Here is a 25452-nt window from a genome sequence, read left to right on the forward strand (position 1 = left end):
CTCCTCCTTGCTACCTCTGACCCCATCACTTCTTCTGGGCACCAGCCACCACTTCCTAGAGAAGGGCCTTTTAAAAAGGAAACCAAAGGAAGGAGAATCTGGGTCTGAGCACATGTGACTGCTGAAGAGAATGAAACAGCAGGAGGCAGATGATGTCATGAATCGTAGCTTTTATTGTAGCACATCTACATTAAAAGACGGGAGGGGAAAAGAGACCAGAGGGGGGGAAATCGCCAACACTAAAGAGTCTACAGCACAAGTGTTACAGGATCTGTCCCAGGCACAGCTGATATCCCAGGGGCACAAAGACGGTCAGTTACTGGTTACAAGGGAAGGCATTGACCTCTGGATAGGAGAAGCGGAAGCAGTGCGCAGGGTGCGGACAGAGACTGGGAACGACGTTCCTGGCAACACGTCACACTGCAAGGGGAAAGCCAGACCAGCGGAGTGAGGAGAGAGCTACTGCACGAGGGGCTGTAATTCATTCTCATTCCGTAGGCGTCGGTGGTTCCGAGGGCACTAACAGAGCTTCTTTTCTTTGCAGCAGTGCTGCACAGGTGGGCATTTTGGAAGGCACGGAGGGCACTTTTGAGGGCACGGAGGACATGGACAACACTTTTGAGGGCACGGAAGACACTTTTGAGGGCACGGAGGACATGGACAACACTTTTGAGGGCACGGAAGACACTTTTGAGGGCACGGAGGACATGGACAACACTTTTGAGGGCACGGGCATGGATGCACGCATGTAGTGCACTTCTTCACACAGACTTTACAGCAGGGATCCACGCATTTTGTCACACACTTGGTCACACAGACTTTGCAGCAGGGATCCAGGCATTTGGTAGTGCACTTGGTCACACAGCAAGGAGGGGGCAGGCAGGTCTTTTTGCATTGCTGCTGGTAAGCCATCTTCCTGGGACGTGGGCAAAACTGAAAGACAAAGGAGGCTTCTAGGTTTGCAAAATCAAGACAAACAGAATCATCTTCTCATTCGCATCATGCACCAGAACATTCAGCAGAATCAGAGGCTGGTGCACTTCTCCAGAGAGAGCACTGCCATTGCAAACCACTTCAGAAAGAACAAACAAGAGGGAGGATGGACTGAAATCTCTTTCTCATGGCCTGCAATGGGATTAGTGAAATAGCCACAAGACACTTCAGGAAAACACTCTTGTGAGCAGCAAGAAGAGGAAAGCCAAAAATTAAGCCCAGCCTTGAAGTTAGCTCCCAATCATCAGAAGGAGACTTACCCAATTCACCAACAGGAGCTAATGAAGATGTCAAGTCGTTTGTGGAGCATTGTGATGCGAGTCTTTTTATATGGTTTCCATGGCCTGGTCTCCGGAAACGAGATATCCTAGAGGTATGCAAATATGATTTGCATAAACTGACTTGCTCCAATTCAACATCCTTCAACTACGTGTTGGCATCATTATTTTTAATAATTATTTTAAGTGGACACACGTGTCATCTGTGAGGAAATGCCTGACGTACAAAATTCATATTAGAAATACAATTCAATAAACAACTGCATTGTTTGCTTTAAAATGGTCTTTATGGAGTTCCTTTTATTCCATCCGCAGACTCCTGCATCTTCCTCTGAGGCAGCTGGTACTGCTCACTGGCAGAGAGAAGATATTGGCCTGGATGGATCTCTGATCTGATCCACTCTGGGTATTTCTCTGTTCCTGCTAATGTACAACTCCCGTTCATGCCACACCACGAATGCCCCTATGGGCACAGAGCTGACACTGGGTTTATGGATTCCTTGGTATTTTTAGCAGTAGGAAACTCCAAATGCAGCCCACTCGCCACTGTTACTCCTGCTAGAATGAATATTGGTCAGGTGTCTGCTGATAAGGAGTTTGTGTCTTTGTGATGTGACATGGTGTCTTCACCTCATGGTGCCTTCCTGCCATTTTGCACTGAAACTTCATCCTCATTCTAATATTTTCTAATATAGATTGTAAACACTTTAATGTATTTTAATCAGAAAATGAGGAGCTTTTTATGCATGTATCACGAAGATTATGTGCCCCTTTCACCCTTAAACGCAACACTTGCAGACCCTTTCTTTTGTGTCTTTTGCTATTCCCGCTTAATCAGTTAACAGGCACTGTGGACTCACATGCTGCAAGGCCCTGAGGGTGTGTGATTCTCCTGTGGGTTCAGATGGCAGCAGCTGATTCAAGACCCTGTGACTCAGCCTCTGATGCTGCCGACACGCGTGTATCTTCCTCTTTGGAATTCCAGTGTGTTATTATCACGAGTTGGGCCTCAGGGTTTCAGGAGCCAGGTCAGAAGGGACCCCTGGGATCATCTCATCTGATCTCTTGTACAGCACTGGCCATAGAACTAGCCCAGAACTAGCATAGACCCTAGACAAACCTCCAATCTTGACTTAAAAATCGTCAGTGATGGAGAATCCACGACCACCACTGGTAAATGGTTCCAATGGCTAATCACACTCACAGTTAATATTTTACACCTTATTTCCAGTCTGAATTTTGCTAGCTTCAACTTCCAGCCATTGTACAGATTAGAGCTGTCTCTGCTAGACTAAAGAGCCCATTATTCACTATTTGTTCCCCAGGCAGATATTTGTAGACTGTAATCAAGTCAAGCCTTAAACGTCTTTTTAAGTTAAATAGAGTCAAGGAGCTCAATCTATCTCCTAGTGAGTCACAATAATTAAATTCCTTACAGGAGGCAGTGGGATCTCCTGGATACGGCCTTGCACTGGGAGTCAGGAGACCTGGACTGTATCCCTGCCTCTGCTACTGACTGCCTGTGTGATCTTGGGCAAGTCATTTCACCTCCCTTTGACTCTTTCCCCTCCAAACCTTTGCCTGTCTAAATTAAAATCTTTGGAGCAGGGACTATGTGTTCGTACAGCACCTAGCAATGAGTTCACTGTCATACTTGGGGCCTCTAGGAGGTACAGCAAATCAAATCATTAAATAAATAAAATTGTCTACCACTCTTCAGTATTTCTAATTGTCTGGAATCTGAGCACACTCAAAGTAACTCTCCTAACAGGCCTGTTTTTCTCAGAAATCGTTATTACCCTTCCAATGGAATGGAGAGAGATGAGCTGTAACATTAAAAGCACAGGGGGAAGAAGCTTTGCCTTCAGATAACACTTCCCCTGGAATTATTTTTTCCCGGAATCACGCTGCTTGTGTTCCAGTCACTTTCACTTTAATCTGTTCTCAGAATTTGGCCCTTCAGGACTCACTGCTGGACCCTAAGGGGCCGAGCCCATAAGCAGCGAGTGGACACCTGCTTTCAAGGTGGAAGTCCATAAAGTAGGATCATAGATATCCAATGAGGAGAGCTTCAGCTTTGTCAGGTTGGAGTCCCACTTCACTCCTTGGGTCCACATGTGGAAATCTGTGGTACGGCCTCAGAGGAAAGTGTAGCTGAACGTGAGAAAAAGTGACAGAATCCAGCACACAACATGATGTATTCTGATAGTGGACCAAGAACCTGTTGTGTTAGGTTTGGTTCCTGTGCCAAAGACGTTACAATCTCAGTAAATCTCTGCCAGGGCTTCTCATCCTGAATGAAGGAAAGCAGGAAAGAAAGACCCCACTATAGGTTAAAAAGGAACATGAGCTTCCGGACACATGCATAGATTGGTGCTGGTTTCCTAACTGAAATAAATTAAAACCTGGACATTATTCTTCAGAAGAGTCAATGTCCGTGGGAACAGCATCACATATGTGTTTTTTCCAGTCCATATTTGCATAATTCCCATTCCACACTCATGTTGATGGCATGTCAGATATTGAAATTTTGTAATGTAATGGAGACAGACAGGAGATTGCTTTCCCCACAGGGGGTGCTGGCATCCCGTATATATCAAGATGGACCCTGTCACAGCAGATTACCATCTGCATTAGAAAATACAACAATTAGAATAAATTTTAGTGCATAATGGCAAAAAACCACCCCATACGTAAAGACACAATGTCAGCTAATAAAGAGCCAAACTCCATATCATTAGGAGTCACCTGACAAATATTTATTCTAGCAGAACTAACAGACTGGGCTGGATTTGAAGTGTCCTCCTGCTAAAAATACTGGGGAATCCAGGAATCCAAGATCAACTCTGTGTCTATAGAAGCATGCGGGGTAGATCATGGAGGGAAGTTGAACATTAGCAGGAATGAAGAAATGCCCATAATGGCTCAGAGCAAAGATCCATCCGGTCCAGTGTCCTGTCTCCAATAGCAACCAGTACCTGATGCCTCAGAGGAAGATGCAAGAAAGTCTGAAGAAGGAATTTATGGAAATGCAAAGAATCCTGTTGTTAATGGAATTGGCTTTTTCTAATATAGAGTATGTGATCAATCAGAGAACTTACAAACAGCATTTACTCTAATATGGAATGTGCATCCGCTAAAAATAATTAATTAAAATAATTAGTAACATGAGTGATGAAGGCGAGTAATTGAAGGCTGTGTCACTGGAGCTAGATAGGATTGTAAGAATCATATCTGCATATCTGTGGGGTGCCTCATTTCCGTGGAGCAGGCCATGCAAACCATATAAAAAGGTTCCTGTTCCAGTGCTCCTCAATCCACTCGGCTTCTTCGTTTGTTGCTGTTGGTGACTTGGTAAGTCTTGTTCTTATTATGGAGAGCTAACTTCATGGCTTGGCTTCATTTTTGGTTTTCCTTTCCTTGTTGTTCATAATAGTGCTTTGTGTAAGTATCTTGCTGTTATTTCTCTAATCCCATTGCACGGCTGCAGGAGGGGATTTCAGTCCATTCCCTGTAAGGATTGTTCTTTCTGAAGTGGTTTGCAATGGCAGTGCTCTCTCGACAGAAATGTTTCCCACGGCACCAACCTCTGTTTGTGCCGAATGTTCTCCGTCCCTGCTTTCGGGATCCCTTTTTAATTCAGGAAATTAAATTAGCAGGTGTGACAGGGAATTGCAGGGTGGGGCTCAGTGCTTCAGCAGAGAGCACTGGAAAGAGAAACATCTAGGCGGAGAGACTGTTGGAGAAATGAGGGCAAAGGAGTAAGATGTGTCTGGAAGTAACTCAGACTGAAAATATATGGAGGGGATATAGCACCTGCCCTTTCACTACCAAATTCCTTAATAGCGAAAACCTGCACAATTCTGTGGACGTCAGTGGAGCTCCACTGATTTACACCAGCCGTGGAGCTAGAGGGGAATAGAAGAGAGTCTAAAGGCCTTGCCTGCGCACACATCCCCCCAATGAAAGGAAGGCAGTAAGGAGATTCAAGGAGTCACCACCCATAAAAGTCAAGCTGCTCTGTGCTGGAAATATAACTCCAGATGCATTCGTGCAGCCTAAGGACCTGGGAAGAAAACATCTGCACAAATGCACTTCCATTCCTGAATATTTAGTTTGGAACACAAGAGGCCAAAGGAACCGACTGTTCATTTGGGGCTTTTGAAAAGTTCAGCTGAAAACTCTACCCTTAGATCAGTGGCATCAGGCTCAGTCAGTCCTACAGAGTGTGACAATAAGGAGATTCCAGAGAGATCTCTACCAGTGCCACCTGCCACCTGCACATTCAGAAGCGCTGAGTGGTTTATTTAACTCCTCTAGCAGAAAAACATTTGAATGCAGAAATGGTTGATGGTTACAAATACTGCTAAACACATTCTGTTTCTCTCGCCCTGCTATTAATCTCAGCTGTTTAAATCTGATAGTACATATTGCACTGAATGTTTTGCTTTCTTCTGCAGAAATATGTTACTGGTCACAGGAGTGTTTTGCTTAATTATATTGAGGTTATTTCACTAATCCCATTGTAAACCTTCAGAGTGGGATTTCAGTCCATCCTCCCTCATGCTTTTTCATTCTGTATTGATTTGCAATGGCAATGCTCTCTGTGGAGAAGTGTCCCCAAGTGCACCAGCCTCTGATTCTGCTGAATGTTCTGGTGCATGATGCGAATGAGAAGATGATGCTGTTTGTCTTGATTTTGCAAACCTTGAAGCCTCCTTTGTCTTTCAGTTTTGCCCACGTCCCAGGAAGATGACTTACCAGCAGCAATGCAAACAGACCTGCCTGCCCCCTCCTTGCTGTGTGACCAAGTGCACTACCAAATGCCTGGATCCCTGCTGCAAAGTCTGTGTGACCAAGTGTGTGACAAAATGCGTGGATCCCTGCTGTAAAGTCTGTGTGAAGAAGTGCACTACATGCGTGCATCCATGCCCGTGCCCTCAAAAGTGTTGTCCATGTCCTCCGTGCCCTCAAAAGTGTCTTCCATGCCCTCAAAAGTGTTGTCCATGTCCTCCGTGCCCTCAAAAGTGTTGTCCATGTCCTCCGTGCCCTCAAAAGTGTCCTCCATGCCCTCCGTGCCTTCCAAAATGCCCACCTGTGCAGCACTGCTGCAAAGAAAAGAAGCTCTGTTAGTGCCCACGGAACCACCGACGCCTACGGAATGAGAATGAATTACAGCCCTTCGCGCAGTAGCTCTCTCCTCACTCCGCTGGTCTGGCTTTCCCCTTGCAGTGTGACGTGTTTCTAGGAACGTCGTTCCCAGTCTCTGTCCGCACACTGCGCACTGCTTCCGCTTCTCCTATCCAGAGGTCAATGTCCCCCCTTGTAACCAGTAACTGACCGTCTTTGTGCCCCTGGGATATCAGCTGTGCCTGGGACAGATCCTGTAACACTTGTGCTGTAGACGCTTTAGTGTTGGTAATTATCCTCCTCCGTTCTCTTTTCCCCTCCCGCCTTTTAATGTAGATGTGCTACAATAAAAGCTACGATTCCTGGCATCATCTGCCTCCTGGTGTTTCATTCTCCTTAGCAGAAGGACCTGCTGCAGAAGTCACCATACTGTGGGCCAAAGTTCTGAAATGAGGTCTCATTAAGTCAGCTGACGTTACCTCCAATGTATTTTTATTGCCATGGATACTGAATAGACCCCACTGGGGCTTGGCTATCCTAGAAAACCAATGGAAGTTGAGCAAAAAAAGCCTCTTTTAAGAGAATAGATCTTGATCTTGCACAGTGATCATGCCCCCTTCCACAGGGGGTTACTGATGCTATCCATAAGCACAGACATGGACTATACATTATGGGGGAGATTTTTGCAAGCACCAAGGGCAATCAGGCATTGCCTGTAAAAATGTACACCTCTGTTTCACATTTCCTGGAAACTCGGCATTGCTGTATTCCCCTCTCTACATTTTCACCTTTAAATTGCATAAGGCAGGAAGGGCCCATTAGGATCTAGATTGACACCCTATACAATACAACACAGAGAATTTCATCCAGTCACCCCTGTATACTTATACCCCATATTGTGTGATTCACTAAAGCATCTCTAGCATAAAGGTCTTGATCTTTTAGTGATGGAGAGTCCTCTCCCTTCCCTTGTATCAGAGGGGTAGCCGTGTTAGTCTGGTTCTGTAGAAGCAGCAAAGAATCCTGTGGCACCTTATAGACTAACAGGTTTGCATCCGAAGAAGTGGGGATTCACCCACGAAAGCTCATGCTGCAAAACGTCTGTTAGTCTATAAGGTGCCACAGGATTCTTTGCTGCTTCCCTTCCCTTGGAATGTTTTTTTCATTTGTTAATAACCTCCCTGCCAAAAATTCATACAACTGACATCCCTTTGCAAGTTATTTCTCTTTCTCTAGCTTAGCTCACGTTCTCCTGAGCTTTGTAAGTTATTTCACTGATGGTTCCAGAGGTTTATCCTTCCACAGACTGTTAATTCTCTTATGGGATCAGGACCTTCCATATATCATGTAACTGACTGTGTATGTACCCCTCAGATATTGCTCACATCCTAGAGACGCACTCTGTACAATTCTACCGTCACATGCTCAGCACTGGAATATTCATTCCTCAGCTTCCATCCAACCTTGATTTATTGTTGTGTTGAAATCTAACTTGCAGTTCCTGGAATCATCTGCCTCCTGGTGTTTGCTTTGCCCTCTCTTCGTCTCTTTAATCACCGCTTGGCTCCTGTCTCACCCATTTCAAGCTCTCTTGTGTTTCACTTTTAAAGACCCAAATAGCATGAAAAAAGGGGAAAGAAAAATTCTGAGATAAGTCTCGGCGACTTCGTAGACACCCATGAACTTGAAAAGATGCAAAGGAGAAAAGACCATCTGAGCTTTTCTTATGCTGCAGTGTTCTCTGGGTGCCAAAAATAATTCAACCTGCATCAGCCAAGCCCTCCCACCTCTTTGCCAGCCTTTCATCTAAGGGTGTGTCAGTGCTGGTGGAGTTACAGGAGAGCTATTATTATTATTACTTCATATTTCATTAGCTCCTCGAGGCCCCACTGAGACCGGGGCCGCATGGCTCAGGTGCTGAGCAGACAGGCGGCAGGACACAGTCCCTTCCCCTGAAGAGCTGGCCATCTAAACAGACTGAAAATGAGGAGGGGACGGACTCACCCAAGGTCACACTGCAGGTGTGTGATGGAGCTAGGAGAGAACCAGCTCCTCTGTCTGCCTGTCAAGTGTTTATCCACTAGGCCACACCAACCCCCTACCACAGCTCCAAGTCTTTGCTGTGGATGTTCTCTATGCTATGATGTGCCATTTTTCTTGGGTAGCCCACAGCAATAACAAACACTAGTGGTCTCAACATAGGAACATAAGAATGGCCAGTATTAGACCCCTACTGGGTCAGACCAAAGGTCCATCTAGCCCAGTGTCCTGTCTTCCGACAGTGGCCAGTGCCAGGTGCCCCAGAGGGAATGAACAGAACAGGGAATCATCAAGTGATCCAGCCCCTGTCACCCATTCCCAGCTTCTGGGAAATAGAGGCTAGGGACACCATCTCTGCCCATCCTGGCTAATAGCCATAGATGGACCTATCCTCTCTGAATTTAACTAGTTCTTTTTGGAACCCTGTTATGGTCTTGGCCTTCACAACATCCTCTGGCAAGGAGTTCCACAGGTTGACTGTGCGTTGTGTGAAGAAATACTTCCTTTTATTTGAACAGAAGGCAGGTTTGGATGATATGAAACCCACATCCCAAAGCACTCAAAAAGCTTTGGTCCTATGTATCGATGTATGGACCACAACCCAGTGGAGGCTTCCACACTTACCCCTCAATCTCACACCTTATGCTACACTCTATGACACACGGCACACTCTATTGGTGCAAATATCCCAGGAAGAGAACTTTAGTAACGCGGGAATCTCAGAGCATTAGCAGCCTGCTAGGGAATGGGGCTGTGAGGAAATAGGATAAGCTCTGTGGGCTGTATAGAAAGGATGTAGAGAAATGGGAAAGGATCCAGAGGCGAGCGACAAAGATGATCAAAGGGCTGGAATGCAAGCCACAGGAGCAAAGGCTGAAGGAACTGGGTATGTTTAGTTTGGAAAAGAGGAGATGAAGCGGGATATGATAGCGGTGTTCAGCTACTTGAAAGGCTGGCGGAGAGAAGATGGAGAAACGTTGTTCTGTTTTGCCACCGAGGGCAGGACAAGAGGCTATGGGTTGAAACTCCAGCAGAGCAGATTTAGGTTAAATCTCAGGAAAAACGTCCTAACGGAACGAAGAGTAGGCAATGGTACAGGTTGCCTTGGGAGGTGTCAGAAGCTTCTTCACTGGAGGTTTTCAAAAGGAGGCTGGGTAGCCAGCTGCCTTGGATGCTTTAACAACGAATCCTGCATCTTGGCAGGGGGTTAGCCTAGATGACCCTCATGGTGCATCCTAACCCTAGGGTTCTATGAGTCTAAGCCATATGTCGAGAGCGTGTGGTGTTGGGGGAGGATAGCGAATGCTCAAGTCCCGTTTGCTTTTTTACAGTTTGGTGTGACTAGACCAGAATAATGGGGAGCATCACGGGGACTAGTAGGGAACCTGCCATTGAAAAGGCAGCACTTAGCAACAGCAGAGAGACTTGGACCTAAGCTTTAACCAGGAGGGAAGGGAAGGGTGACACGTCTCTGGCTCAATAGTGAACGAATGCACTAGTACAGCACTAGTGGGGGAGACTGTTGTGCCTGGGGAGCAAATATTTAAGAACGGGCTCTGCTGTCTAGCAGAGACAGGTCTAATCTGTACAATGGCTGGAATCGGAAGCTAGAAAAATTCAGACTGGAAATAAGGCATAAAATATTAACTGAGTGTGTGATTAGCCATTGGAACCATTTACCAGCCGTGGTTGTGGATTCTCCATCACTGACAATTTTTAAGTCAAGATTGGAGGTTTGTCTAGAGCAGGGATGGGCAAACTATGGCCCGCGGGCCGGATCCGACCCTTCAGGGCTTTGGATCCGGCCCGCGGGATTACCCCTGGTGGTGCTGCGGGCCCGGCGCTGCTCTCAGAAGCAGCCCCCGGGCCGGGAGGCAAAGGGCTCCATGTGCGCACGCAGAGCCCTCTGCCCCCCCCCAGGGGCCGCAGCACTTCCTGGAGTGGCGTGGGGACAGGGCAGGCATGCAGGGAGCCTGCCCTGGCCCTGGTGTGCGCCACTGCCACCCCGGAGCCACTTTAGGTAAGCGGCACCGGGCTGGAGCTCAAACCCCTCCTCGCCCCGCCCCCCAACTTCCTGCCCTAAGCCCTCTGCCTGTACCTCGCACCCCTCCTGCACCCAACTCCCTGCCCTGAGCCCCTTTCTGCTCTCCTGTGCATTCCAACCACCTGCCCTGAGCTCCCTGCTGCACCCTGCACCCCGTGCACCCCAACTCCCTGCCCTGAGCCCCATCCTGCACTCTGCACCCCTCCTGTACCCCAACCCCCTTCCCTGAGCCCCCTCTTACACTCTGCACCCCTTCTCTGCCCCAATCCCTTGTCCTGAGCCCCTTCCTCCACATCCCGCACTCCACCCGCCCTGCCCCAGCCCTGCATACAATTTGCTCACCCAGATGTGGCCCTCGCCCCAAAAAGTTTGCCCACCCCTGGTCTAGAGTCTATGCTCTAGGGGTTATTCTGGGCTAGTTCTATGGCCAGTGTTGTACAAGAGATCAGAGGAGATGATCCCAGTGGTCCCTTCTGGCCTTGGAATATATGACTGTCCAGTGTATTAGAATGGATTAGAATTAGAATGAAGTTGCAGCACAAAATGGCAGAAAGCCACTACTAAACGAAGACACAATGTCAGATGATAATGACCTCAAATACTGGAGACTACAGAAATGTTGAGAATTATTGGTATGGAGAAAGTGCCAGATCCAAAGTACTTTGGAGCTTATGTTTTCCTGATTAATTGTTAGAGTACAAGGAGATCAGTGATCCTCTGTCGCTCTCCTCTCACAATTGTCACAGTCATGGGTGGCTTGTATCCCTCTCTAGCGGCTACTCAATAGAAAATGGAATTTCAAGGTGACAGGCTACTATAGGTAATGGTGTTACTACTTAGCTCAGGTGGTTGAGGTCTGAGTTATAACCCTGATGTCCCATGATCAAAAACAGTTGAAGACTGGTTGTGGGGGTGTTGCATCAGCATATGCCCCTCAGTGTCATTTTTCTGACATAGGTTCCTAGTGACTGACTCACTTCTATCCCTTCAAACAGTGTATTCCAGGAGCATGCCATGAAAATGAATGCGGGACTCTGCCTGTGGAGCTCAGGCTTATTGCTCCTTCCAAAGAAAAGGATTTTATAGCTCAAAAAAAAATTGGCCATATTTTATACTAGTTCTGTTTGTTGAGCCACTTGCATGTCACCAGGCAATAAATCTCGTTTTCCTGGCCCAGTTTGGCATTGGACTCAATGGAGTTACTCCAGAGATGAATTTCGACCATAGATTGTAGCCAGCGGTGGATACGAACTCTCTAAATTGATGGCTGAAGATGACAATATTATTCTGTTTTGGAATCGTCACAGCACCTAGCAGCCCGTTATGCTAAGTGATGTACAAACCTAGCAACAAGGTGCTGCCTGCTTCTTCGCAGTGTCGTCTGGGGGTGGGAACGTGTGTTCGTATGGAACTGTTGTGGCTGACGTCACGGGATATTTGAATGCCAGATGCGGTAGAGTGTCATGTGTCCCTCCCTTCGTGCTTCGGCCACCATTCCAGAGGAAATGCATCCACGGGATGGATCACGTGGTGATTCCCTGTTCTGTTCATTCCCTCTGGGGTACCTGGCATTGGCCACTGTCGGAAGACAGGATACTGGGCTAGATGGACCATTGGTCTGACCCAGTATTGCCGTTCTTATATTCTTAACACCTGGATCTGTCCTGATTTTCTCCTCCTTGCTGCCTCTGTCCCCATCACTTCTTCTGGGCAACTGTGACCAGTTCTGAGGGAAGGGTCTGTTTAAAAGGAAACCCAAGGAAGGAGAATCTGGGTCTGAGTGTATGTAACTGCTGAAGAAAATGAAACACCAGGAGGCAGATGATGTCATGAATTGTAGCTTTTATTATGGCACATCTACATAAAAAGATGGAATGAGAAAAGAGACCAGAGGGGGAAAATCACCAGCACTAAAGAGTCTACAGCACAAGTGTTACACGTTCCTAGAAACACTTAACAGTGCAAGGAGAATGCTAGACCAGCGGAGTGAGGAGAGAGCTACTGCGTAGGGGCTGTAAATCATTTTCATTCCATAGACATCGGTGGTTCTGTGGGCACTAACAGAGCTTCTTTTCTTTGCAGCAGTCCTGCACAGGTGGGCATTTTGGAAGGCACGGAGGGCATGGACAACACTTTTGAGGGCACGGAGGACATGGACAACACTTTTGAGGGCACGGAAGACACTTTTGAGGGCACGGAGGACATGGACAACACTTTTGAGGGCACGGGCATGGATGCACGCATGTAGTGCACTTCTTCACACAGACTTTACAGCAGGGATCCACGCATTTTGTCACACACTTGGTCACACAGACTTTGCAGCAGGGATCCAGGCATTTGGTAGTGCACTTGGTCACACAGCAAGGAGGCGGCAGGCAGGTCTGTTTGCATTGCTGCTGATAAGCCATCTTCCTGGGACGTGGGCAAAACTGAAAGACAAAGGAGGCTTCTAGGTTTGCAAAATCAAGACAAACAGAATCATCTTCTCATTCGCATCATGCACCAGAACATTCAGCAGAATCAGAGGCTGGTGCACTTCTCCAGAGAGAGCATTGCCATTGCAAACCACTTCAGAAAGAACAAACAAGAGGGAGAATGGACTGAAAACTCTTTCTCATGGCCTGCAATGGGATTAGTGAAATAGCCACAAGACACTTCAGGAAAACACTCTTGTGAGCAGCAAGAAGAGAAAAGCCAAAAATTAAGCCCAGCCTTGAAGTTAGCTCCCAATCATCAGAAGGAGACTTACCCTATTCACCAACAGGAGCTAATGAAGATGTCAAGTTGTTTGTGGAGCATTGTGATGCGAGTCTTTTTATATGGTTTCCATGGCCTGGTCTCCGGAAACGAGATATCCTAGAGGTATGCAAATATGATTTGCATAAACTGACTTGCTCCAATTCAACATCCTTCAACTACGTGTTGGCATCATTATTTTTAATAATTATTTTAAGTGGACACACGTGTCATCTGTGAGGAAATGCCTGACGTACAAAATTCATATTAGAAATACAATTCAATAAACAACTGCATTGTTTGCTTTAAAATGGTCTTTATGGAGTTCCTTTTATTCCATCCGCAGACTCCTGCATCTTCCTCTGAGGCAGCTGGTACTGCTCACTGGCAGAGAGAAGATATTGGTCTGAATGGATCTCTGATCTGATCCACTCTGGGTATTTCTCTGTTCCTGCTAATGTACAGCTCCCGTCCATGCCACACCACGCACAGAGCTACGGGCACAGAGCTGACACTGGGTTTATGGATTCCTTGGTATTTATAGCAGTAGGAAACTCCAAATGCAGCCCACTCGCCACTGTTACTCCTGCTAGAATGAATATTGGTCAGGTGTCTGCTGATAAGGAGTTTGGGTCTTTGTGATGTGACATGGTGTCTTCACCTCATGGTGCCTTCCTGCCATTTTGCACTGAAACTTCATCCTAATTCTAATATTTTCTAATATAGATTGTAAACACTTGCGACAGAGGTTGAAAGCTTTAATGTATTTTAATCAGAAAATGAGGAGCTTTTTATGCATGTATCACAAAGATTATGTTCCCCTTTCACCCTTAAACCCAACACTTGCAGACCCTTTCTTTTGTGTCTTTTCCTATTCCCGCGTAGTCAGTTAACGGGCACTGTGGACTCACATGCTGCAAGGCCCTGAGGGTGTGTGATTCTCCTGTGGGTTCAGATGGCAGCAGCTGATTCAAGACCCTGTGACTCAGCCTCTGATGCTGCCGACACGCGTGTATCTTCCTCTTTGGAATTCCAGTGTGTTATTATCACGAGTTGGGCCTCAGGGTTCCAGGAGCCAGGTCCTACCTGGAAGAGACGGGCTGGAAACTATCTCTGGATTCTTCTAACAAAGGAATCTGTCTCCTAGTGAGTCACACTAATTAAATACCTTACAGGAGGCAGTGGGATCTCCTGGATACGGCCCTTCACTGGGAGTCAGGAGACCTGGACTGTATCCCTGCCTCCGCTACTGACTGCCTGTGTGATCTTGGGCAAGTCATTTCACCTCCCTATGCCTCTTTCGCCTCCAAACCTTTGCCTGTCTAGATTAAAATCTTTGGGGCAGGGACTATGTGTTTGTACAGCACCTAGCAATGAGTTCACTGTCATACTTGGGGCCTCTAGGAGGTACAGTAAATCAAATCATTAAATAAATAAAATTGTCTACCACTCTTCAGTATTTCTAATTGTCTGGAATCTGAGCACACTCAAAGTAACTCTCCGAACAGGCCTGTTTTTCTCAGAAATCGTTATTACCCTTCCAATGGAATGGAGAGAGATGAGCTGTAACATTAAAAGCACAGGGGGAAGAAGCTTTGTGTACAGATAACACTTCCCCTGGAATTATTTTTTCCCGGAATCACGCTGCTTGTGTTCCAGTCACTTTCACTTTAATCTGTTCTCAGAATTCGGCTCTTCTTCAGGACTCACTGCTGGACCCTAAGGGGCCGAGCCCATAAGCAGCGAGTGGACACCTGCTTTCAAGGTGGAAGTCCATGAAGTAGGATCATAGATATCCAATGAGGAGAGCTTCAGCTTTGTCAGGTTGGAGTCCCACTTCACTCCTTGGGTCCACACGTGGAAATCTGTGGTATGGCCTCAGAGGAAAGCGTAGCTGAACGTGAGAAAAAGTGACAGAATCCAGCACAAAACGTGATGTATTCTGATAGTGGACCAAGAACCTGTTGTGTTAGGTTTGGTTCCTGTGCCAAAGACGTTACAATCTCAGTAAATCTCTGCCAGGGCTTCTCATCCTGAATGAAGGAAAGCAGGAAAGAAAGACCCCACTATAGGTTAAAAAGGAACATGAGCTTCCGGACACATGCATAGATTGGTGCTGGTTTCCTAACTGAAATAAATTAAAACCTGGACATTATTCTTCAGAAGAGTCAATGTCCGTGGGAACAGCATCACATATGTGTTTTTTCCAGTCCATATTTGCATAATTCCCATTCCACACTCATGTTGATGGCATGTTAGATATTGAAATTTTGTAATGTAATGGAGACAGACAGGAGATTGCTTTCCCCACAGGGGGTGCTGGCATCCCGTATATATCAAGATGGACCCTGTCACAGCAGATTACCATCTGCATTAGAAAATACAACAATTAGAATGAAATTTTAGCGCATAATGGCAAAAAACCACCCCTACGTAAAGACACAATGTCAGCTAATAAAGAGCCAAACTCCATATCATTAGGAGTCACCTGACAAATATTTATTCTAGCAGAACTAACAGAGTGGGCTGGATTTGAAGTGTCCTCCTGCTAAAAATACTGGGGAATCCAGGAATCCAAGATCAACTCTGTGTCTATAGAAGCATGCGGGATAGATCATGGAGGGAAGTTGAACATTACCAGGAATGAAGAAATGCCTATAATGGCTCAGAGCAAAGATCCATCCGGTCCAGTGTCCTGTCTCCAATAGCAACCAGTACCTGATGCCTCAGAGGAAGATGCAAGAAAGTCTGAAGAAGGAATTTATGGAAATGCAAAGAATCCTGTTGTTAATGGAATTGGCTTTTTCTAGTATAGAGTATATGGATCAGGCAAAGAACTTACAAACAGCATTTACTCTAATATGGAATGTGGATCTGCTAAAAATAATTAATTCAAATAATTAGTAACATGAGTGATGAAGGCGAGTAATTGAAGGCTGTGTCACTGGAGCTAGATAGGATTGTAAGAATCATATCTGCATATCTGTGGGGTGCCTCATTTCCGTGGAGCAGGCCATGCAAACCATATAAAAAGGCTCCTGTCCCAGTGCTCCTCAATCCACTCGGCTTCTTCGTTTGCTCCTGTTGGTGACTTGGTAAGTCTTGTTCTTATTATGGAGAGCTAACTTCACGGCTGGGCTTCATTTTTGGCTTTCCTTTCCTTGCTGTTCACAAGAGTGCTTTGCGTGAGTATCTTGCTGTTATTTCTCTAATCCCATTGCACGGCTGCAGGAGGGGATTTCAGTCCATTCCCTGTAAGGATTGTTCTTTCTGACGTGGTTTGCAATGGCAGTGCTCTCTCGACAGAAATGTTTTTCACGGCACCAACCTCTGTTTGTGCCGAATGTTCTCCGCCCCTGCTTTCAGGATCCCTTTTTAATTCAGGAAATTAAATTAGCAGGTGTGACAGGGAATTGCAGGGTGGGGCTCAGTGCTTCAGCAGAGAGAACTGGGAAAGAAGCATCTAGGAGGAGGGAGCTGTCAGAGTCTTGAGGGCAAAGGAGTAAGATGTGTCTGGAAGTAACTCAGACTGAAAATATATGGAGGGGATATAGCACCTGCCCTCTCACTACCAAATTCCTTAATAGCGAAAACCTGCACAATTTTGTGGATGTCAATGGAGCTCCACTGATTTACACCAGCCGTGGAGCTAGAGGGGAATAGTAGAGAGTCTAAAGGCCTTGCCTGCGCACACATCCCCCCAGTGAAAGGAAGGCAGTAAGGAGATTCAAGGAGTCACCACCCATAAAAGTCAAGCTGCTCCGTGCTGGAAATACAACTCCAGATGCATTCGTGCAGCCTAAGGACCTGGGAAGAAAACATCTGCACAAAGGCACTTCCATTCCTGAATATTTAGTTCAGAACACGAGAGGCCAAAGGAACCGACTGTTCATTTGGGGCTTTTGAAAAGTTCAGCTGAAAACTCTACCCCTAGATCAGTGGCATCAGGCTCAGTCAGTCCTACAGAGTGTGATAATGACGAGATTCCAGAAAGATCTCTACCAGTGCCACCTGCCACCCGCACATTCAGAAGCGCTGAGTGGTTTATTTAACTCTTCTAGCAGAAAAACATTTGAATGCAGAAATGGTTGATAGTTACAAATACTGCTAAACACATTGTGTTTCTCTCGCCCTGCTATTAATCTCAGCTGTTTAAACCTGATAGTACATATTGCACTGAATGTTTTGCTTTCTTCTGCAGAAATATGTTACTGGTCACAGGAGTGTTTTGCTTAATTATATTGAGGTTATTTCACTAATCCCATTGCACACCTCAGAGTGGGATTTCAGTCCATCATCCCTCATGCTTTTTCATTCTCTATTTATTTGCAATGGCAATGCTCTCTGTGGAGAAGTGTCCCCGAGTACACCAGGCTCTGATTCTGCTGAATGTTCTGGTGCATGATGCTAATGAGCAGATGATGCTGTTTGCCTTGATTTTGCAAACCTTGAAGCCTCCTTTGTCTTTCAGTTTTGCCCACGTCCCAGGAAGATGGCTTACCAGCAGCAATGCAAAAAGACCTGCCTGCCCCCTCCTTGCTGTGTGACCAAGTGCACTACCAAATGCCTGGATCCCTGCTGCAAAGTCTGTGTGACCAAGTGTGTGACAAAATGTGTGGATCCCTGCTGTAAAGTCTGTGTGAAGAAGTGCACTACATGCGTGCATCCATGCCCGTGCCCTCAAAAGTGTTGTCCATGTCCTCCGTGCCCTCAAAAGTGTTGTCCATGTCCTCCGTGCCCTCAAAAATGTTGTCCATGCCCTCCGTGCCTTCCAAAATGCCCACCTGTGCAGGACTGCTGCAAAGAAAAGAAGCTCTGTTAGTGCCCACGGACCCACCGACGTCTACGGAATGAAAATGAATTACAGCCCCTCGCGCAATAGCTCTCTCCTCACTCCGCTGGTCTGGCTTTCCCCTTGCAGTGTGACGTGTTTCTAGGAACGTCGTTCCCTGTCTCTGTCCGCACACTGCGCACTGCTTCCGCTTCTCCTATCCAGAGGTCAATGCCTTCCCTTGTAACCAGTAACTGACCGTCTTTGTGCCCCTGGGATATCAGCTGTGCCTGGGACAGATCCTGTAACACTTGTGCTGTAGACGCTTTAGTGTTGGCGATTTCCTCCCTCTGGTCTCTTTTCCCCTCCCGTCTTTTAATGTAGATGTGCTACAATAAAAGCTACGATTCCTGGCATCATCTGCCTCCTGGTGTTTCATTCTCCTTAGCAGAAGGACCTGCTGCAGAAGTCACCATACTGTGGGCCAAAGCTCTGAAATGAGATCTTATTACATCAGACGAACCTACCTCCAATTTATTTTTATTGCCGTGGATACTGACAATCCGAATCCATTCTAATACACTGGACATTCAAAGACTCAAAGGCCGGAAGGGACCCCTGGGATCATCTCATCTGATCTCTTGTACAACACTGGCCATAGAACTAGCCCAGAATAACTCCTGGAGCATAGACTCTAGACAAACCTCCAATCTTGACTTAAAAATCGTCAGTGATGGAGAATCCACGACCACCACTGGTAAATGGTTCCAATGGCTAATCACACTCACAGTTAATATTTTACGCCTTATTTCCAGTCTGAATTTTGCTAACTTCAACTTCTAGCCATTGTACAGATTAGACCTGTCTCTGCTAGACTAAAGAGCCCATTAGTCACTATTTGTTCCCCAGGCAGATATTTGTAGACTGTAATCAAGTCAAGCCTTAACCGTCTTTTTAAGTTAAATAGAGTCAAGGAGCTCAATCTATCGGTGTGAGGCAGGTTTTCTAACCTTTTAATCATTCTTGTGACTCTTCTCGGAATCCTCTCCAATTTATCCACAGCCTACTTGAATTATAGGCATCAGAACTGGCCACAGGATTCCAGCAGCCATCTCATCAGTGTCTCCGCTTGGTGCCCCCATCCGGTACCTTCGTTTTGAACCTTCACCTCAGTTCCCGTTTTTCTCATTAATTGTCCCCCGTATTCATTTGGTCCCTGGGTCCAGTGGTCCCTCCCGCTAGGCTGGGGGAGGGGCCTTTAGAAGTGGGCAGGTTTGCACCCACTCACCTCCTGGGTTTTCCAATAAGAATCTCATCAGTGGTAAAATAACCTCTCTACAGTAAGTTGAGATTCCCGGGTTCATGCAGCCCAGGATCGTGTTAGCTCTTGGGGCCACAGCGCTCACATTCCGCTGATTATCTACCATGACCCCCAAATCTTTTTCACCGGGCGGGACCTGCAATAAATGACATTGTCAAATGGATTTGTATCGTAAAGCACTATATTTCATAGCACTGCTTCCCAGGATAGCGTCTCCCATCCTGTACGAATGGCCCACAAGCTCTGTTCCTCCCCTTCACTCTGGGGGAGTTCCACTAATTGAAATGCAAAAGGCAGGGGCTGAAAGAGATCCTTGAATGGGCTCTTATTGATCACAGATGGGTGGGGGTTGGTTTTCGGTGCCATGACACAGATAGCACCACAAGGGGCACAGCACCCTCCCTAGTGCTGTCCTAGTGAATTTGTTCTCTACTGAGCCAGAGACTCACTCTTCCCTTCCCTCCTGGTTAAAGCTTAGGTCCAAGTCTCTCTGCTGTTGCTAATCGTTGCCTTTTCAATGGCAGGTTCCCTACTAGTCCCCGTGATGCTCCCCATTATTCTGGTCTAGTCACACCAAACTGTAAAAAAGCAAACGGGACTTGAGCATTCGCTATCCTCCCCCAACACCACACGCTCTCGACATACGTCTTAGACTCATAGAACCCTAGGGTTAGGATGATTCACCGTAAGGGTCATCTAGGCTAACCCCCTGCCAAGATGCAGGATTCGTTGTTGCTAAACCATCCAAGGCAGCTGGCTACCCAGCCTCCTTTTGAAAACCTCCAGTGAAGAAGCTTCTGCCACCTCCCAAGGCAACCTGTACCATTGCCTACTCTTCGTTCCGTTAGGACGTTTTCCCTGAGATTTAACCTAAATCTGCTCTGCTGTAGTTTGAACCCATTGCCTCTTGTCCTGCCCTCGGTGGCAAAACAGAACAACGTTTCTCCATCTTCTCTCCGCCAGCCTTTCAAGTAGCTGAACACCGCTATCATATCCCGCTTCATCTCCTCTTTTCCAAACTAAACATACCCAGTTCCTTCAGCCTTTGCTCCTGTGGCTTGCGTTCCAGCCCTTTGATCATCTTTGTCGCTCTCCTCTGGATCCTTTCCCATTTCTCTACATCCTTTCTATACAGCCCACAGAGCTTAGTCACTGCTCCCCGACTTCCAGACATTCCTTCTGCAACTTGCTCCTGAACCCCCGTTCCCTGCATCCCTGTCAATTTTCCTCACACTTCAATATCCTCCCCAGCTCCCACCAATTTGCTTCTGTCTGTCTGCTCCCTCTGCACCCAGCGTGCTGCCTAAGACCTCAGCTCCAGCATGTTCAGATACTTCAGCAAGGCACACAATATTAGGACCTGGACATGATAGGTTAGAATAGATCCTACTTCCTAACAGCCCTCTATTCCCTAGCAGGATCCAAATGCTCTGAAATTCCTGCGGTACTAAAGATCTCTTCATGGCATACTTGAGTAATAATAATAGCTCTCCTGTAACTTCACCAGCACTGACGCACCCTTAGATGAAAGGCTGGCAAAGAGGTGGGAGGGCTTGGGTGATGCAGGTTGAATTATTTTTGGCACCCAGAGAACCCTGCAGCATAAGAAAAGCTTAGATGGTCTTTTTTCTTTTGTTTGTTTTTAGGTTCATGGGTTTCTATGAAGTCCCCCAGGCTTATCTCGGAATTTTTCTTTTCCCTCTTTTCATGCTATTTGGGTCTTTTAAAGAGAAACAAAAGAGAGCTTGCAATGGGTGAGACAGGAGCCAAGCAGTGATTAAAGAGACGAAGAGAGGGCAAAGCAAACACCAGGAGGCAGATGATTCCAGGAATTGCAAGTTAGATTTCAACACAACAATAATTCAAGGTTGGATGGAAGCTGGGGAATGAGTATTCCAGTGCTGAGCATGCGACGGTGGAATTGTACAGAGCGAGTGTCTAGGGTGTGAGCAATACGCAGTCAGTTACATCCTGCATGGGAAGGTCCTGATCCTATAGGAGAATTAACAGTCTGTGGAAGGATAAACCTCTGGAATCTTCAGTGAAATAACTATCAAAGCTCAGGAGAACACGAGCTAAGCAAGAGGAGGAGAAATAACTTGCAAAGGGATGTCAGAAGTATGAATTTTTGGCAGAGAGGTTGATTAACAAATTTGTGGTAGAGACGCTTTAGAGAATCACAAGATATTGGGTTCAAGTATACAGGGGTGACTGGGTGAAAGTCTCTGTGCTTTATTGTACAGGGTGTCAATCTAGATCCTAATGGTCCCTTCCTGCTTTACGCAATTTAAAGGTGAAAATATAGATGGGGAATACAGCAATGCCGAGTTTCCAGGAAATGTGAAACAGAGGTGTACATTTTTAAAGACAATACCTGATTGACTTGGTGCTCGCAAAAGTTTCCCCCCTAATATATAATCCATGTCTGTGCTTATGTAACCCATCAGTAACCCCCTGTGGAAGGGGGCATGGTTACTGTGGAAGACTAAGATCTATTATCTTAAAAGAGGCTTTTTTTGCTCAAATTGCCATTGGTTTTCTAGGATTGTCAGTATCCACAGCAATAAAAATAAATTGAAGGTAGGTTCGTCTGATGTAATAAGACCTCATCTCAGAGCTTTGGCCCACAGTATGGTGACTTCTGCAGCAGGTCCTTCTGCTAAGGAGAATGAAACACCAGGAGGCAGATGATGCCAGGAATCATAGCTTTTATTGTAGCACATCTACATTAAAAGACAGGAGGGGAAAAGAGACCAGAGGAGGATAATCACCAACACTAAAGCGTCTACAGCACAAGTGTTACAGGATCTGTCCCAGGCACAGCTGATATCCCAGGGGCACAAAGACGGTCAGTTACTGGTTACAAGGGGGGGCATTGACCTCTGGATAGGAGAAGCGGAAGCAGTGCGCAGGGTGCGGACAGAGACTGGGAACGACGTTCCTAGAAACACGTCACACTGCAAGGGGAAAGCCAGACCAGCGGAGTGAGGAGAGAGCTACTGCGCGAGGGGCTGTAATTCATTCTCATTCCGTAGACGTCGGTGGGTCCGTGGGCACTAACAGAGCTTCTTTTCTTTGCAGCAGTGCTGCACAGGTGGGCATTTTGGAAGGCACGGAGGGCATGGAGGACACTTTTGAGGGCATGGAAGACACTTTTGAGGGCACGGAGGACATGGACAACACTTTTGAGGGCACGGAGGACATGGACAACACTTTTGAGGGCATGGAAGACACTTTTGAGGGCACGGAGGACATGGACAACACTTTTGAGGGCACGGGCATGGATGCACGCATGTAGTGCACTTCTTCACACAGACTTTACAGCAGGGATCCACACATTTTGTCACACACTTGGTCACACAGACTTTGCAGCAGGGATCCAGACATTTAGTAGTGCACTTGGTCACACAGCAAGGAGAGGGCAGGCAGGTCTGTTTGCATTGCTGCTGGTAAGCCATCTTCCTGGGACTTGGGCAAAACTGAAAGACAAAGGAGGCTTCAAGATATGCAAAATCAAGGCAAACAGCATCATCTTCTCATTCGCATCATGCACCAGAACATTCAGCAGAATCAGAGGCTGGTGCACTCGGGGACACTTCTCCAGAGAGAGCATTGCCATTGCAAACCACTTCAGAAAGAACAAACAAGAGGGAGGATGGACTGAAATCCCACTCTGAAGGTTTGCAATGGGATTAGTGAAAAAACTTCAACATAGTTAAGCAAAACACTCTTGTGACCAGTAATATGTTTCTGCAGAAGAAAGCAAAACATTCAGTGCAATATGTACTATCAGGTTTAAACAGTTATCTTGAGATTAATAGCAGGGCAAGAGAAACACAATGTGTTTAGCAGTATTTTTAACCATCAATCATTTCTGCATTCAAATGTTTTTCTGCTAGAGGAGTTAAATAAACCACTCAGCGCTTCTGAATGTGCAGGTGGCAGGTGGCACTGGTAGAGATCTCTCTGGAATCTCCTCATTATCACACACTGTAGGACTGACTGAGCCTGATGCCACTGATCTAGGGGTAGAGTTTTCAGCTAAACTTTTCAAAAGCCCCAAATGAACAGTCGGTTCCTTTGGCCTCTTGTGTTCCAAACTAAATATTCAGGAATGGAAGTGCATTTGTGCAGATGTTTTCTTCCCAGGTCCTTAGGCTGCACGAATGTATCTGGAGTTATATTTCCAGCACGGAGCAGCTTGACTTTTATCAGTGGTGACTCCTTGAATCTCCTTACTGCCTTCCTTTCACTGGGGGGATGTGTGCGCAGGCAAGGCCTTTAGACTCTCTTCTATTCCCCTCTAGCTCCACAGCTGGAGTAAATCAGTGCAGTTCCACTGACGTCCACAGAATTTTGCAGGTTTTCGCTATTAAGGAATTTGGTAGTGAAAGGGCAGGTGCTATATCCCCTCCATATATTTTCAGTCTGAGTTACTTCCAGACACATCTTACTCCTTTGCTTTCACTTCCCGGACAGCTCCCTCCGCCTAGATGCTTCTCTTTCCAGTTCTCTCTGCTGAAGCACTGAGCCCCACCCTGCAATTCCCTGTCACACCTGCTAATTTAATTTCCTGAATTAAAAAGGGATCCTGAAAGCAGGGACGGAGAACATTCGGCACAAACAGAGGTTGGTGCCGTGGGAAACATTTCTGTAGAGAGAGCACTGCCATTGCAAACCACTTCAGAAAGAACAATCCTTACAGGGAATGGACTGAAATCCCCTCCTGCAGCCGTGCAATGGGATTAGAGAAGTAACAGCAAGATACTCACGCAAAGCACTCTTGTGAACTGCAAGGAAAGGAAAGCCAAAAATGAAGCCCAGCCGTGAAGTTAGCTCTCCATAATAAGAACAAGACTTACCAAGTCACCAACAGGAGCAAACGAAGAAGCCGAGTGGATTGAGGAGCACTGGGACAGGAGCCTTTTTATATGGTTTGCATGGCCTGTTCCACGGAAATGAGGCACCCCACAGATATGCAGATATGATTTTTCTAATCCTATCTAGCTCCAATGACACAGCCTTCAATTACTCATGTCCATCACTCATGTTAGTAATTATTTAAAATTATTATTTGAAGCGGACCCAGTTTACTTATTAGAGTAAATGCTGTTTGTAAGTTCTCTGCCTGATCTACATACTCTATATTAGAAAAAGCCAATTCCATTAACAACAGGATTCTTTGCATTTCCATAAATTCCTTCTTCAGACTTTCTTGCATCTTCCTCTGAGGCATCAGGTACTGGTTGCTATTGGAGACAGGACACTGGACCGGATGGATCTTTGCTCTGAGCCATTATGGGCAGTTCTTCATTCCTGCCAATTACAACTTCCCTCCATGATCTACCACCCAAACTTCTATAGACACAGGGTTGACCTTGGATTCCTGGATTCCCCAGTATTTTTAGCAGGAGGACACTTTGAATCCAGCCCAACTCTGTTAGTTCTGCTAGAATAAATATTTGTCAGGTGACTCCTAATGATATGGAGTTTGGCTCTTTATTATCTGACATTCTGTCTTCACTTAGGGGTGGCTTTTATTCTAATTGTTGTATTTTCTAATGCAGATGGTAATCTGCTGTGGCAGGGTCCATCTTGATCTCTACGGAATGCCAGAGTCCCCAGTGGGGAAAGCAATCTCCTGTCCATCTCCATTACAGACATCAACATGAGTGTGGAATGGGAATTATGCTAAAATGTACTGGAAAAGAATCTTATGTGATCCTGTTGATACAGACGTTGACTGTTCTGAAGAATAATGTCAAGGAAAGAAAGTTTTAATTTATTTCAGTTTGGAAATGAGAGCCAACCTATGCATGTGTCAGGAAGCTCATGTTCCCTTTTCACCTATAGTGGGACCTTTCTTTCTTTCTTTCTTTCTTTCTTTCTTTCTTTCTTTCTTTCTTTCTTTCTTTCTTTCTTTCTTTCTTTCTTTCTTTCTTTCTTTCTTTCTTTCTTTCAAGATGAGAAGCTGTGGCAGAGATTACTGAGATTGTAACATCTTTGGCACAGGAACCAAACCTAACACAACAGGTTCTAGGTCCATTATCACAATACACCACGTTGTGTGCTGGATTCTGTCACTTTTTCTCACGTTCAGCTACCCTTTCCTCTGAGGCCGTACCACAGATTTCCACGT

The 25452-nt window shown here is 46.2% G+C and overlaps 1 protein-coding gene across 1 annotated transcript in view; it reads left to right on the forward strand.

Annotated features, from left to right (window-relative positions):
* Positions 1–25452, forward strand: part of LOC123351501 — a 60357-nt gene that overhangs the window by 10557 nt on the left and 24348 nt on the right. The window contains exons 3-6 of the mRNA XM_044990885.1: positions 499–748; positions 6020–6403; positions 12568–12729; positions 22395–22607. Coding sequence (XP_044846820.1) covers positions 499–748; positions 6020–6403; positions 12568–12729; positions 22395–22607 — 1009 coding nt within the window. The remainder of the gene's footprint in view (positions 1–498; positions 749–6019; positions 6404–12567; positions 12730–22394; positions 22608–25452) is intronic.

This window comes from Mauremys mutica, chromosome 17 (assembly GCF_020497125.1).
Source record: "Mauremys mutica isolate MM-2020 ecotype Southern chromosome 17, ASM2049712v1, whole genome shotgun sequence".
NCBI lineage: Eukaryota > Metazoa > Chordata > Testudines > Geoemydidae > Mauremys > Mauremys mutica.